Source organism: Henckelia pumila, chromosome 4 (genome assembly GCF_033568475.1).
Source record: "Henckelia pumila isolate YLH828 chromosome 4, ASM3356847v2, whole genome shotgun sequence".
In the NCBI taxonomy this organism is placed as follows: domain Eukaryota; kingdom Viridiplantae; phylum Streptophyta; class Magnoliopsida; order Lamiales; family Gesneriaceae; genus Henckelia; species Henckelia pumila.
This window is the reverse complement of record NC_133123.1, coordinates 36,261,532-36,275,392: the sequence shown is the minus strand read 5'-3', so window position 1 is coordinate 36,275,392 and position 13,861 is coordinate 36,261,532. Positions and strand designations below refer to the sequence as shown.

The window sequence follows — 13,861 nt, the reverse complement described above, 5'->3', positions numbered from 1 at the left end:
AAAGCAAGAAAAGAAAAAGGGGGGCCGACCCCCACCAAACCCCTACATTATCCTGCTTCCTTGGACTACCAAAAAAAAAAAAAAAAGACACTAAAGTTTCAATGGGCACCAACCCTTTTTGCTAATACACCCATTGAAGTACCCAATACATGACTCACAAATACAGAAACCTATAAGTTTTTGGTGAAATGGAAGGTTTCTCAAAATGGAGCAGTCCATGTCCTGTAGAGGGACTTCTTTTTGGAATGTTGGTGAAACTCAGCAGCTTCATGCCACTGCGGGAATAGCTCAGAAAATGGGAAAATTAATTAGATCACTACTTGTATATATATATATATATTTTGCAGAAATTAAGAAAGTAATTACTAGACAGGATTTTGACCTGTTGCTGCTGTTTCTTGAGCCTGGCATTTTCTTCCAGTAAATGGGCCACTTCTAGTTCCAACTCATTTGTGTAAGCCTGTACATTTTCATCAAAAGAACTTAGGTGTCATGAGTTACCAAGATTTCCCACTTTTCCTTTACTAGCAAATTTTAAACACTTGGGGGGGGTTTTCTTTTCGTTTCTGCAGAGAATTAATTCTAGTTTTGGTAAGTTGGTAACTTAATCAGGACTTGAAAACTTGCTCAAAAGGGGGAGAAATATATATGTGGTGTGTTTATTAGTCGACCGAAAGTACAAATGGTTTCAAAAGTTGGAAGCATGCATTTTGACATATATAATTCCTTAATTAATTAATTCCCACGTGCTAGCTGCAGGCATACATAAAAAATGTAGCTTGTAATTTGAAATTCCAAAGATGAATTATAGAAGAAAAAAAGAAAGAAACTTTCCTGTTTTCTAGCCCTGGAACGAGCGGCAGACTCGCGGTTCTTTATCATGCGCTTGTGGCGGCGGTCGCCGGAATTCTTTTCCGGTTCGGGGAGCCTCTTCTTCCCGGCGGCATTAATGTGGTGATGGTCATCATGAGCAGGTGGAACGGCCAGATCATGATCATCATCAAAATATTCAAAATGCATGTTGTCATGAAGAGTACTGCTGCTGCCATCATTAATATTATTATTCGGGTGATGAAGATCACGACTGGAGCTCAAGGTGAGCATAGCTGCAGGCTGCTGCGGAGGAGGAGGAGGAGGAGGAGAGACGGCGGACGACGCATCTGGCGGCGGATCACTAGAAAAAAAGTCGAGAAGAATCATCCCACGTGAAGAAGGGTGGTGGTAATGAAGATCAGAATTAGAGAGGGTGATATCCTTCCACACATCCTCCATGTTCTTCATGTGATTGGGATTGGGATTGGGATTGGGTGTCCACATTTGGAGTTGGGGGGAGGCTGTTTGGTTTGGTTTGGTTTGGGGTATTTTTAGAATGGGAAACACACTGAAATCTCATGGGATATTGTATTTAGCTAGAGGGGGGTGAGTGGTCATGTCCCGCAGAGCGTCGTCTGCAGTTTTCTTTTCTCGCCATCAAAAGCTCTGCGGACTGAGTTTCCCCATCTCATCTCATCTCATCTCTGTACTACGTACGTAGCGTACTCCATTTTCAGAGGACCGAAGCTGGCTGGCGAGTGCCCAACACTTTCCAATCACATGCAAACATCAAACTTATAATAATTGGACTTCTTTGCTACTGACCAACATCAGTTACCTAGTGGCGGGCCAACAACGTTGTTTTTTTTTTTACTAGTGTCAAATTCGTGTACATCATATATCTAACAAATTTGGCTTTTATTGGTTATATATATATATATATATTTTGAGACTACAATTACAACGATATAAAGAAACTGTTCTCAAACAGATGGACTTAAGCATGAACTCGAGACTTGCTTATCTCGAGCAAATAAATTATAAATAAACTACTAAATCTACGTAAATAAATTAAGAAATCTATCCACAATCATCGAAAATCGAATCTAAGACCATATGGCTCAGGGCCTCAGCCTTGGCCAGTAGGCTAAGACCTCATCGACTATATATATATATATGTATATTATAGCGTCAAATGTTGTTGTTTTTGGATTGGTTTTGCATTAGTACATGATATTCATGCAAATTTCTGAATTAAAAATGTGTTATTTGAGTTTCATCGGCAAAAATACGAGTTGTTAGCGCGAACGTCTTGTACAAAACACACCGAGAGTAGAAGTAGTGTATAACTCCCAATCTTGTGGCATAGAATCATCTATCCATAAACGTACAATAGAATTTGTTCGATGCTACTCTTCCGGTAGAGCCTGAAGGATAGATCCAAATACCCTTGTTTTCTCAGCAAGATGTCCATATTCACATAGACATTTCTAATGCGAAAGAGATGGAGTGTTGGCGATCTATCCGTCAGCATTACTCAAAGGGTAGCATTATTGAAACACTCAAACTATAGATAGTCCATCATATAGTAAATCTGGTAGCTAGGGTATGGAATATAACCAAAATGATCTTGTAATTTTATTTATTTTCTGTTTTTGATCTTGTAAGTATTCAATTTTGGATTTTGATCCTATAAGTTAATTTAAATATTGGTTTTTAGTTATTTTTTCATGGAGTGTTGACATGACATCAGAAAATGCTAATGTGATAATTAAAAATGCTTATGTGACACTAAAATAAGCAAATTACAGCACTCTTTTGACTATTATCCACGCTAAGATATTTTCTTAATTTATTTACGTGAATAGTCAAACACCATACAAAACCAAAACACAAAATAAACACTATTTTGACTATTATCCACATTAAGATATTTTCTTGATTTATCTACGTGAATAGTCAAACACCATTCTTAACATCATGATAAATTTAATATTTAGTTATTCGACCAGCATTGACGTGAAGTCGAACATATGGACCAAAGTTTTATAATCTCTAAGATCGAAAATATATCGAAATAAACCAACCTAGGATCGTTTTTATAATTTTTTTTATTTACCAGTTGACTGCTCAGGATTTTGGATGGATTGGATTAATTGCATTTTTGTACGGCAAATGAACAGTGTAAATAACTTTAATTAATGTTTGCTTGACCGATGTTTTTGGGTAGCGATGATGATGTTACTGTACATAGGTCAAAACACAATTATTTCAACATTGTACATTTGTTTTAAAATTATTTTCATATAACATGCATTCTGGATTTCAGAATGTGCCTAAAATAATTATTATCGTTGTGTAAAATATTACTCTATTATATATATATATATATATATATATATATATATATATATATATATATATATATTACATCACTTCTTTTAATTTATTATATTAAATTAAAATATATGTCACATCATCAATTACATTTTTAACTCCACATACATTTACTATATGATCCCCATATTTCAAAAATATTCTATGAAAATTAATTATAATAAAATCTAATATGTTCTCCATATCCAAAAATTTATTTCTTAGGATGTATATAATAAATTAAAGTACAAAAAAAAACTTTACATTATCAAAAAAAAACTTTACATAGCCAAAACTTACAAATTATAATCATCAACCCCTTTTGAGAGAGTGCTGCTCTATGATTGCCCAAATAAGTTAAAATTCATAAAATAAAATAAAAATGACAACTACTGTCCTTAAATTTGTAGTTTGTATATTCCGCCTAATTAGTGCTCATTTATTTGAGTATGTTTCATTGTTAAATAATTTATAAACTTTAAATTTGGTGTTTGTTTAAAAGTTTTAACGAAAAAATATCCGAAAAACTTAAGAGGGCATGAAGATTTAAATTGAATTTTTTAAAAAATCGCCATGTTTAGTTTATGAAACATTATAAAGATGACGAGATTAGGAATGACAATGGAATCCGGCCCCGCGCTGAACCCGCCACGGATGGAACGGGTTCAAATCCGGTCAAACAGGTTTCGGGGTGGGGCGGATCCAGTCAACGGGTTCGGGGCGGGTCCCGGGTTTGGGTGGACCCGCCCCGTATATATATATTTATATAAAATATATTATATATATTTAATATATAAATATAATATAATAATAATATACTGTATATATATAATAATAATAATATACTATATAATTATATATATATATATACAGTATGTAGTACGTAGGGTTTTTATTAAATTTAATGTAAAATAAAAATCTAATTTCAAAAATAATGTCTTTAAAATTATATATCATAAATACAACAAAACTCTGTTACCGTCCGCTATCTCTGACAGAGGACAATGCAACATAGGCAGCATCCACTGTCAGAGACGGAGGACACTGCCTATGTGGCAATTTATTATTATTATAATTTTTATTTTATTTTATTTTTTAATTAATTATATAATTAATAAATATTTTTATAAACTTATAATTTATTTATTATTAACTTGTAATTTTGTTTCTCAAATTTTTTAAATTTTAATAAAATTTTGAATTTTTTGTCCTAAAAAATTATTAAAGAGACTGAAATAAAAAAATAAATTGATTAAATGATTTATTTATCAGGTATATTTATAAAAATATTGTTAACCTAAATAAAAATATTTTATAAAAATTCTACATTTATCATATTAATATTATTTTTTAAATTTAAACACATAATAAAAGTCTCGTTTATATATAATTAAAATTCGAAAAAAATATTTTTATTTATGTTAACCAATATTTTTATAAATATAACTGATCAAAAAAATTTCATTTAATGACTATACTTTTTTATTTTCGTCTCTTTAATAATTTTTTAAATGGATATCAAAATCAAAATTTAAAATTAAAATTAATCAATTTTGAGAAACAAAATTCCACATTTAAAATAAATAAATTATAAGTTTATAAAAATATTTTTGTGGAATTTTTTTTTATCTCAAAAGTGATTAATTTTAATTTTAAATTTCGATTTTGATGTCCATTTAAAAAATTATTAAAGAGACAAAAATAAAAAATTAAAGTCAGTAAATGAAATTTTTTTATCAGTTATACTTATAAAAATATTGGTTAACATAAATAAAAATATATTATTATTATTTTTATATTTATTATAAATTTTATTTTTTAATTACAAAATTGTTATATCAGTTGTTGTTGACTTATTTTAATTTGTTTGGATTTATGATAGTATTTCAATTATATTAACAAACCTAGATGAGTTTATTCGGAAAATATTTTATGTTTGAAAAAATTGTATATTTAAAACATATTGTCATCATTAATATTTATTTTGTAAAATTTTGATTTTTGTTAACAAATATTTATTTATTTATACTAAGTATACTTTAAATTTTTACAATTAAACTTTCACATTTTAATTATATATAAACGAGACTTTTTATTATGTGTTTAAATTTTAAAAAATAATATTAATATGGTAAGTGTAGAATTTTTATAAAATATTTTTATTTAGGTTAACAATATTTTTATAAATATAACTGATAAAAAATTATTTAATCAATTTACTTATTTATTTTCGTCTCCTTAATAATTTTTTAGATGGACAATAAAATCAAAATTTTAAATTAAAATTTAAAAATTTGATAAACAAAATTACAAGTTAATAATAAATAAATTATAAGTTTATAAAAATATTTATTAATTATATAATTAATTAAAAAAGAAAATAAAATAAAAAAAATTATAATACTAATAAATTGCCACATAGGCAACGTCCTCTGTCTCTGACAGCGGACGCTGCCCATGTGGCATTGTCCTTTGTCAGAGATAGCGGACGTTTGAATATAATATTCAAGCGTCCGCTGTCTCTGATAGAGTTTTACGGTATTTGTAATATATAATTTTAAACACATTATTTTTAAACTTAGTTTTTTATTTTACATTAAATTTAATAAAAACCCATAGTACGTAGTATATATATATATATATATATAATATATATAAGGTAATAAATTATATATATACATTTCATATAAAATAAATAAAAATATATAAATGCATGTAAATATATTTTATATTATAAATATAATTTATTTAAGTTTTTTTTTAAAAAATATAATATTAACGGGTTAATCGGGTCCAAACCTGGGTTGGACCCGCCGGGTTTTGAAGTGGGGCGGGGCGGGGCGGGTCCAAAAAAGAGACGGGGCGGGTTTGGGTCCGGGTCCTTTTTTTTGGCGGGACGGGTCTCGGGTTTGGCAAAACCCGCCCCGAACCCGCTCCGTTGCCATTCCTAGACGAGATGTTCATTATTTAGGTTCGTTTAAATATAAATGAGAATTAAAGTAGGACGATGGGCGATTTAGGTAGTGTTTGGGAGAGCTTCTAGGAAGCACTTCTTAACATTTCTTTAACAAAAATTTGAAATTTTGATAAGAAAAAACCGAGAAGTGTTTTCTAAAAGCTCACCCAAACACCGTCTTATTATGTCCGATCCTTTATCTTTTGCGGTGATCGAATTGAACCTTATAGTATATTTTACTTGGTTATTTTTTTTATTTTGATGATGACGTAGTAGTTCGCAAAGAATGCTAGTCAGATAAATTACACTAAATAAATACTATGCAATAGACTCATCCGAAAAAAATATTAATAACAAAATCAAAATCGTGATCATCGACAAAAAAACACACGTATTCCGTTGACTCTTACAACCCTGAGGAGCTTTAGTTTGTTGATATTGTATCATTAAAGTACATAATTCATATGTATAATCTGGTGTGTAAAACAAGTCAAAGTATTCGACTGTACCTTAATCAAGCATTCAAGCTCAAAATCTGATAAGCTCTAACTTATAATGACATCAATTTATACGCATTAATTCCACGACATAGAATTTAATTTTTTTTTTATTTTTTTAAATAAATTTTATTTTATTGCTATAAATGAAAAATCATTATTTCTCAAAGTATTCATTCACCCGAAACTACACGAGGCTACACGATGAAGAAACGGGTCTGTAACGGACTCATAATTATTTAGGTTAGGTTTCGATGTAAATGAAGATTAAACAATATAATCTATAATGAGTTTCAGTATTTAGGTTGGGTTTCAATATAAATGAGAATTAAAATTAAGATGATAACCGATCTCTTATCTTTTATACCAAACATAACTTATAGTACTATACTTGGGTTAGTCTATGCTACACCGGGAGTGTTTTTTCCCTTATTTCAATATCATTAGATCACGTGAGACCCTTATATTTTTACGGAAATTGACATGTGTGTTGATGATCCAATAGTTGACATTTGACCATATTATGGGTGAAAAAGTACTCCAGATGTAGCACATAATAATCCTATACATGGTTAATATCGTGTCCATTATATAAACACATCATTTATTAGGGGTGATTAATTAATTTTCTCAAAAACCACTGTAATCCGACCGAATCAATTTTTGTTTAATTTATGCTTTCTCACAATTTTGTATTCTTTTTTGTGAATTATTAACGTATGAAAGTGATTATTGTCTCGTGTTAGTTACACAACACAACACAACACAATACAATTATGTCATGATGTTTTGCTATTATCTCGTGAGATTTTGATATTATATCGTGAGATTTTGCATTCAACTTATCATGATATTTGATAAATTAAATTTTTATATTGAATATGTACGGTGTAAAAATTGTTGTACAAATTTCGTTATACATGCAACATCACTCAAATGAAAAATGAGTACAAATTTAGCTTTTAACTGCTAAATACTACAGGAATAAAATCGCAATACCATCTATGATACTACCTCGTCTTATTAAAAATCGTCCAAAATTTATGGGTCATAACCTTTAGTGAAACATATTACAGAAGAACTTGATCACCATCTAAATATTTATCTCAATAATCTTGCCAACTATTGATCTATCTAATATATACATGTAACATGAATTTATAATTAATAATTTTTTTTCCTGAATTGATAATCGTAATATTCCACTATATTATCGTAGTCATTCATGGACCTTTCTTAAAAAAATGTTTATATTGTTATTTTCTAAAAAAATTAAGAGTTATCATATTTACTAGTTTGTTGCATTTTCTCACGAGCTAAAAATGCAATACTTTTTATTGTTTTATATTTTATATATAGATCACTATTATGTTTTACTATATAAGATACATGAACATCCTATACTAGTTGGATTATAAGTACAATCAATATTCATATAACGATATTTATTACAATTATATCGTGAGATTTTGTATATAATTTATCATGGGATTTGATAAATGAAATTTTTGTATGGATTTTTTATGATGGAAAAATTGTTGTACAAATTTCGTTGTACTTATAATATTACTCATACTAATGATATGAAATCATGGTGTAATTTTTTATTTGTCTAAAACATCTTAAATTTTATTAAACTGGTTACATGATTTTACAGAATCATGACAACATTTTTCTTTAAAATTTATTTATTATTATTTTTATAATCTCAATTTCAAAAAGTAATTATTTTTACTTTAAAATTTACACGACAACCTTTGTATTACAATCTGCTAGTTTATTTAAAAAAAAATGCAGTCGATCTTATTTATATTTATAATAAAGAAATTATATTGTTTTTTTAAAAAAATAATAATTTATCGTACCCTAAATTAGAATGTTGTGATAAATAAAACCGTATTTGACTTAAATATGTTGATATTTATGGCGAATTGGATGCATTAGGCTTATAAATTCCTAATTGTGTGTGTGTTTGTGTGAGACATTTCGAGGAGAAGATGTGCATCTCTCACTTGATCACCTCCATAGGCATTGAATCGATGGAGTTTCATGCAAACCCACCTGATCCTCTGCCGACCACATACCAAATGGCGGAATCTTGTCCATTTGGATGTTTAGTCTATAGGATCAAAGAATTTGTTCGATTGGCGGTGTCTGCTGTCGTTGGGAATGTTCTCTCAGCGGTTTTAAGTTTTTTCTTTGCCTTGGGTAAGTGATTTAATCTCTCTACATTCAATTTCTTGATTTCGATTTGATCCGACGATTGCGTTGATGGTTCAGTGCGATGTTGATACGGTTGTTGATTTAGGTTGGTTATCATGATTCTTGTCTGGGTTTGGTGGTTTCTCCCCTTAATCATCGTTTTTTTTCCGTCGACGTTGATTTATTCTCCCGTTGTTTTTGTTGATTTAGGGTTTGGGTTTTTACCGTGTTGTCGAACTGGGGTTTTTCATCTATTTGGGAATTTAGATCTAGATTTAGATTTAGATTTAGAATTAGATTTAGATTTTTTTTGAAGCTGATTTAGATTGAGATTTAGAAGAGTTGAAGAAATTATAATTTTAGGCTATGTTTGGACCTCGGGTGACAGAAGATGTGAAGAAAATATCTTTTCATGAGAACACCAAGGATACAGTTCTCATTTTCTTGTCGAGGAAAATGAATTTAATGATTTAGCCTTTCGCGTTTCCCATTTCTGTGTTTGTGTGGTGTAGGATTTTGAATGTGAATTTTGTGCTCAATGGGCTTTTGTTGTTGATTATGATGATTTTTTCAGTAATTTCTCATGCAGCGGCTACCGAATTTTAGAGGCATGATGATCTTTCGAGGTACTTTCTCTTGAATTATTCTTTATGCTAATGAAGGAGTTGTCCCTGCTTTGCAGTTGGTACCTTATTGGGAGCAATGACTGGGGCTCTTATTGGTCAAGAGACAGAAAGTGGATTTGTTAGAGGGGCTTCGGTTGGTGCCATATCCGGTGCTGTTTACTCCATCGAAGTCTTTGAATCATCACTTCTTTTGTGGCAATCTGATGAATCGGGGATACGGTGTCTTCTGTATCTGGTAAGTCTTATTTATTGAATGGAATAATAATCTTGAGACAATACTATTCAATTGCAGACGTGATAATTCTGGTGTTCGATCTCTAAGATATATAGCATGTTTTGTAATCTGATTGAGTTTGGAGCTAATAATCTGACCATACAGATTGATGTGATAGTGAGCCTTCTAAGTGGCAGACTTGTCCGTGAGCGTATTGGTCCAGCTATGCTTAGTGCCGTGCAAAGTCAGGTATTATGCTGCTCGATTGCATTTCTTTGAACAATGGATGACAGTATATTTACTTTTTCCACTTACGAAATTTTCTTCCTTAATCAGATGGGAGCTGTCGAAACAACATTTGAAGAAGTTCCCAACCTTTTTGACACAGGTGGGGCAAATGGTTTGTTAGTAGATACGGTTGAAAAGATCCCAAAGATAAGAGCTGCAAGAGATGACATTGTTGATACTTCTGGGGAGGGAGTCCCTTGTTCTGTTTGCCTTCAGGTACTGTACTGATTTCTTTCTCTTTTAATCATCTCTTATTAGGAAAACTACTTCAGTGCACCTTGACATTCGGCCTATATATTTGCGTAATTTATATGACAAATCAATTACGCACATCCTACATCTACAACGATTGTGGGAATTCAATTATATTCACCTGATTCAGAAGAGGCCATTGTAATTATTGAAGTGTTGATGGGGATTTTCTTACTTACTTAGTGGCCAAAGTTTGAGCTCTTTGTATATAAACTTCTTTTATTGACAAGTTGAACTGATTTAGAGAATCTGTCCTATGCTTTTAAATCCATGCAGGACTTTCAACTGGGGGAGACCGTGCGACGTTTACCCCATTGTCACCACTTATTTCATCTACCTTGCATCGACTCTTGGCTGGTGAGACACGGTTCTTGCCCGTTGTGTAGAAGAATATTTTGATGCTCTTTCTGTACGACGAGAAACTCTATCTTGACTGTATCTTCTTACTAGTATACGGCCCTCTCTCTGTGTTCAATAAATCCTTAGTTCTAGGTATAGCTAAGCTAGCTCTATGTATGTAGTTTCGGTCTCTGTGTTTGATCACACGATTTTGTAAAGAAAATTTTGAGTTGCGATTGTATTCCCACACATAACATCTGTTGTTTATCATATAAGCGGCATTTGCTACTAGTAGTGTTGATGAGCCCAAAACAAATCCAATCTTTTCAAAAAATAATAATAAATTTAATTCAATCTTTATATAATTCTATTTGTCCTCTTCAAGTTCAGCCCTCGGGTCTCGAAATGTTTTCCCTACAAAAAACAACGTACAGATTTCAAACTTTTTTTAAAAAAAATCAATTCCATACACGAAATTTGAAATGAGAACAAACGTGGGCAATATAGGTGTTTCGCGTGAGCTACACAACAAAAAGACCCCAACAAATCATCCATGCACGTTGATAGAACATGCCACCCACTCAATCATTCACCTCTCTACTCTTGAATAGTCCCCAACATTTCACAATTCTTATAACAGAAAGACCTTGATTTCAAGCCAACCACCAAAATGGGTTTCATGACAGGAAACGGAAAAAGCGTCTGGTCTCGAATCGTCGTGAAAAAACTTTTCCGACGATCATTGTCCGCTCGTCGTCACCACGAAAGCGAATCTAGTATTATGATTGTGCACAACAACGAGGGAAGGTTCAGCAATGAAATAAACAGCAGCCTATATGAAGAGACTCTGGGTACAGATTTCTTGTCAAGAGAGGATATGGCTGCCATTTCAATCCAAACATGCTTTAGGGGACATCTGGTACATGCTACTAATCTTGTTTCTTAATCTCTCTTACACATGCTCCATATATAATAGCGATCGTATACACGCATTGCGTGCTTGTAATCTCTCTCATGCATACTCCATATGTTTTAGGGGACATCTGGTACATGCTAATAAATGAATATCATATATTATTCGTGATATCTACAAAATTATTATTATACAAACCGTTTTAGAAAATAGGTAAAGAATGGATAATAATGAGATGTTATAAATTTTAGGAATAAATATATGTTTATTTTCTTTTCAATAATTAAATTGCAGGGTAACTTTTTGGAAATTAACATTGACACAACAGAAGTAATGTTTATGTGGTGCTTTGTTTTATATATAGTAATAAATTTATCAATATAATTTGACTGAAATGGGCGAAATTGATATATTAGATTTGGCTTGACTTTGATTTTGGTTATTTAATTTTTTTCTCAAGTTTTGTTCATATTATAATAATTTTAATTTCTTTTGTGTTTTATCATTTTTCATTGAAAATACAAACATAGTTTCAGATTTGTTATTTTGGTCGACGTAATAAACAAAAATTGATTGCTCTTTATCCTTTATAGATTATGATAACATAATAACATAGCGCATGCCATGTGTATATATTTTTACAGGCAAGAAAGGCTTTCAGAGCGCTAAAAAGCTTGGTGAAGTTGCAAGCGCTCGTTCGAGGGGTTATCGTGCGACGACAAGCACGCATAGCTCTGCAGTGCATGCACGCACTTGCCCGGCTGCACCTCACTATTCAAGCTCGAAAGCTTCTACTAAACGACTAATCAAAGATAGCCTAAATGGGAGCAATTCATGGTACTTCTCATTTTCTAGATAATTCAATGTTAAGTGTTATATAATTATTTCATGGCAATGGGCATCTTGCTGGCTGCGGATCAACTTGAAAACAAGATAGATATCGAGCATATATACAAGAATAAATGTCATAAAATATTGTGATGAATATTTATACAGATGGATCTGTTTGTATATTTCATATAAAAAAAACTTACTGTATTAATTTCTTGGGGGAACTTTAATTGAGCCGGAATTCGTTTCATTATTAAAACAATTTTTTACCGTGAAATCATGCAAATTTTTATGTGTGGCTTGGCTTTTCTCCTCTTTGTCTATTATATATTATAAGGATGTAAATAAATCAAATCGAGTGGTGATAGCCATTTTCTGATTTTAGATTTCTGGTTTCTTTTGAAGGTCAAAACATTAATTGACAGTTTTGCTCTTGATCGATTTTGGCTCAACTCCAATTTTGAGTTTGAAATTGATTTGTGGGGGCCGAGTTTTAATGATCTTTATAACTTTGTTGCACAAAGATTCTAAATTGGGTAGTCATATTTACGAAAAACAGAATTTCACTAATCGTAGAATCAAATAATTTGAGCACAAATTTAATTTGGCTTTAAAAAAAAATATTGGAACATGTTTGAGTTTGAACCGGATTAAATTAATAGTGTCGATTCATTAAAATGTATAATGTCAAAAATACCATACTCCAAAACAAATTTGTATCTACTGTTTTAACGTAACAATACTAATTAAAACGTTATAAACTAATTTTAATAACGATTCAAACTATTTTCACCATAACAATTTATATACTTTTATAACAAAAACATATTATATATTTAATGTGTTGAAACACTTCATGGGTTCGGTGAAATATTTTATTGATCGATACTTTATAGAAGATCTGAAACTATTAGTACTTAAATATTGTATATTAGTACCATATATTTAACTCTTTGTACCGTTTTTTATCCATGAAAAAAAAAGTGAGATCGGGGAGTTCAAACAAAAATTTCTAACATAGTGACTGATTCTTAATTTACACTTTATATTAGGGACTGATTCCCAAATAGCCCTTATTATAATAAGATATATTATACACACACATACATCCTGCAGAGTATATATTAAGCATCAACCAAAACGAGACAAAACATATTGATCTATAACATTTCAATATAATATAAGATGTTTCTGAAAAAAAATAAAACACAATAGAAATCACCCAAGTGCAAAAATGTTACATGTAAAAAAATAATGAGAGTAGACTTCTCTATGTATGTATGTATAAGAAGTCTACTCTCATTATTTTTTTACATGTAACATTTTTGCGCTTGGGTGATTTCTATTGTGTTTTATTTTTTTTCAGAAACATCTTATATTATATTGATTATATATATATATATATATATTTGTTATGTTGTATTTATCAAAATTATGGAACAAAGTATTGGAATAAAACAAGAAATAAAATTAATATTTTAAAGATCCATCCTGTCTAGTTGACTAGTCGAAATCGCTAATATGATGGGTCTAACCCTCAAAAGCCATAATGCT

General features: G+C 30.7%; 2 protein-coding genes across 2 annotated transcripts; one reads left to right on the top strand and one right to left on the bottom strand.

The window, feature by feature from the left end:
* LOC140867765 (uncharacterized) lies at positions 1-1,272 on the bottom strand. Its single transcript, XM_073272805.1, has 3 exons — positions 839-1,272; positions 383-464; positions 1-275 (listed from the first exon to the last, which is right to left on the bottom strand). Exons 1-3 carry the CDS (start codon positions 1,270-1,272, stop codon positions 201-203), a joined length of 591 nt encoding a protein of 196 aa, XP_073128906.1. The 3' UTR covers positions 1-200.
* Positions 1,273-8,588: 7,316 nt separating this feature from the next.
* On the top strand, positions 8,589-10,854 carry LOC140865414 (NEP1-interacting protein-like 1). Its single transcript, XM_073270054.1, has 5 exons — positions 8,589-8,850; positions 9,527-9,705; positions 9,850-9,933; positions 10,021-10,188; positions 10,501-10,854. The coding sequence occupies exons 1-5, from the start codon at positions 8,640-8,642 to the stop codon at positions 10,621-10,623; spliced, it is 765 nt and encodes a 254-aa protein (XP_073126155.1). The 5' UTR covers positions 8,589-8,639; the 3' UTR covers positions 10,624-10,854.
* Positions 10,855-13,861: the final 3,007 nt, after the last annotated feature.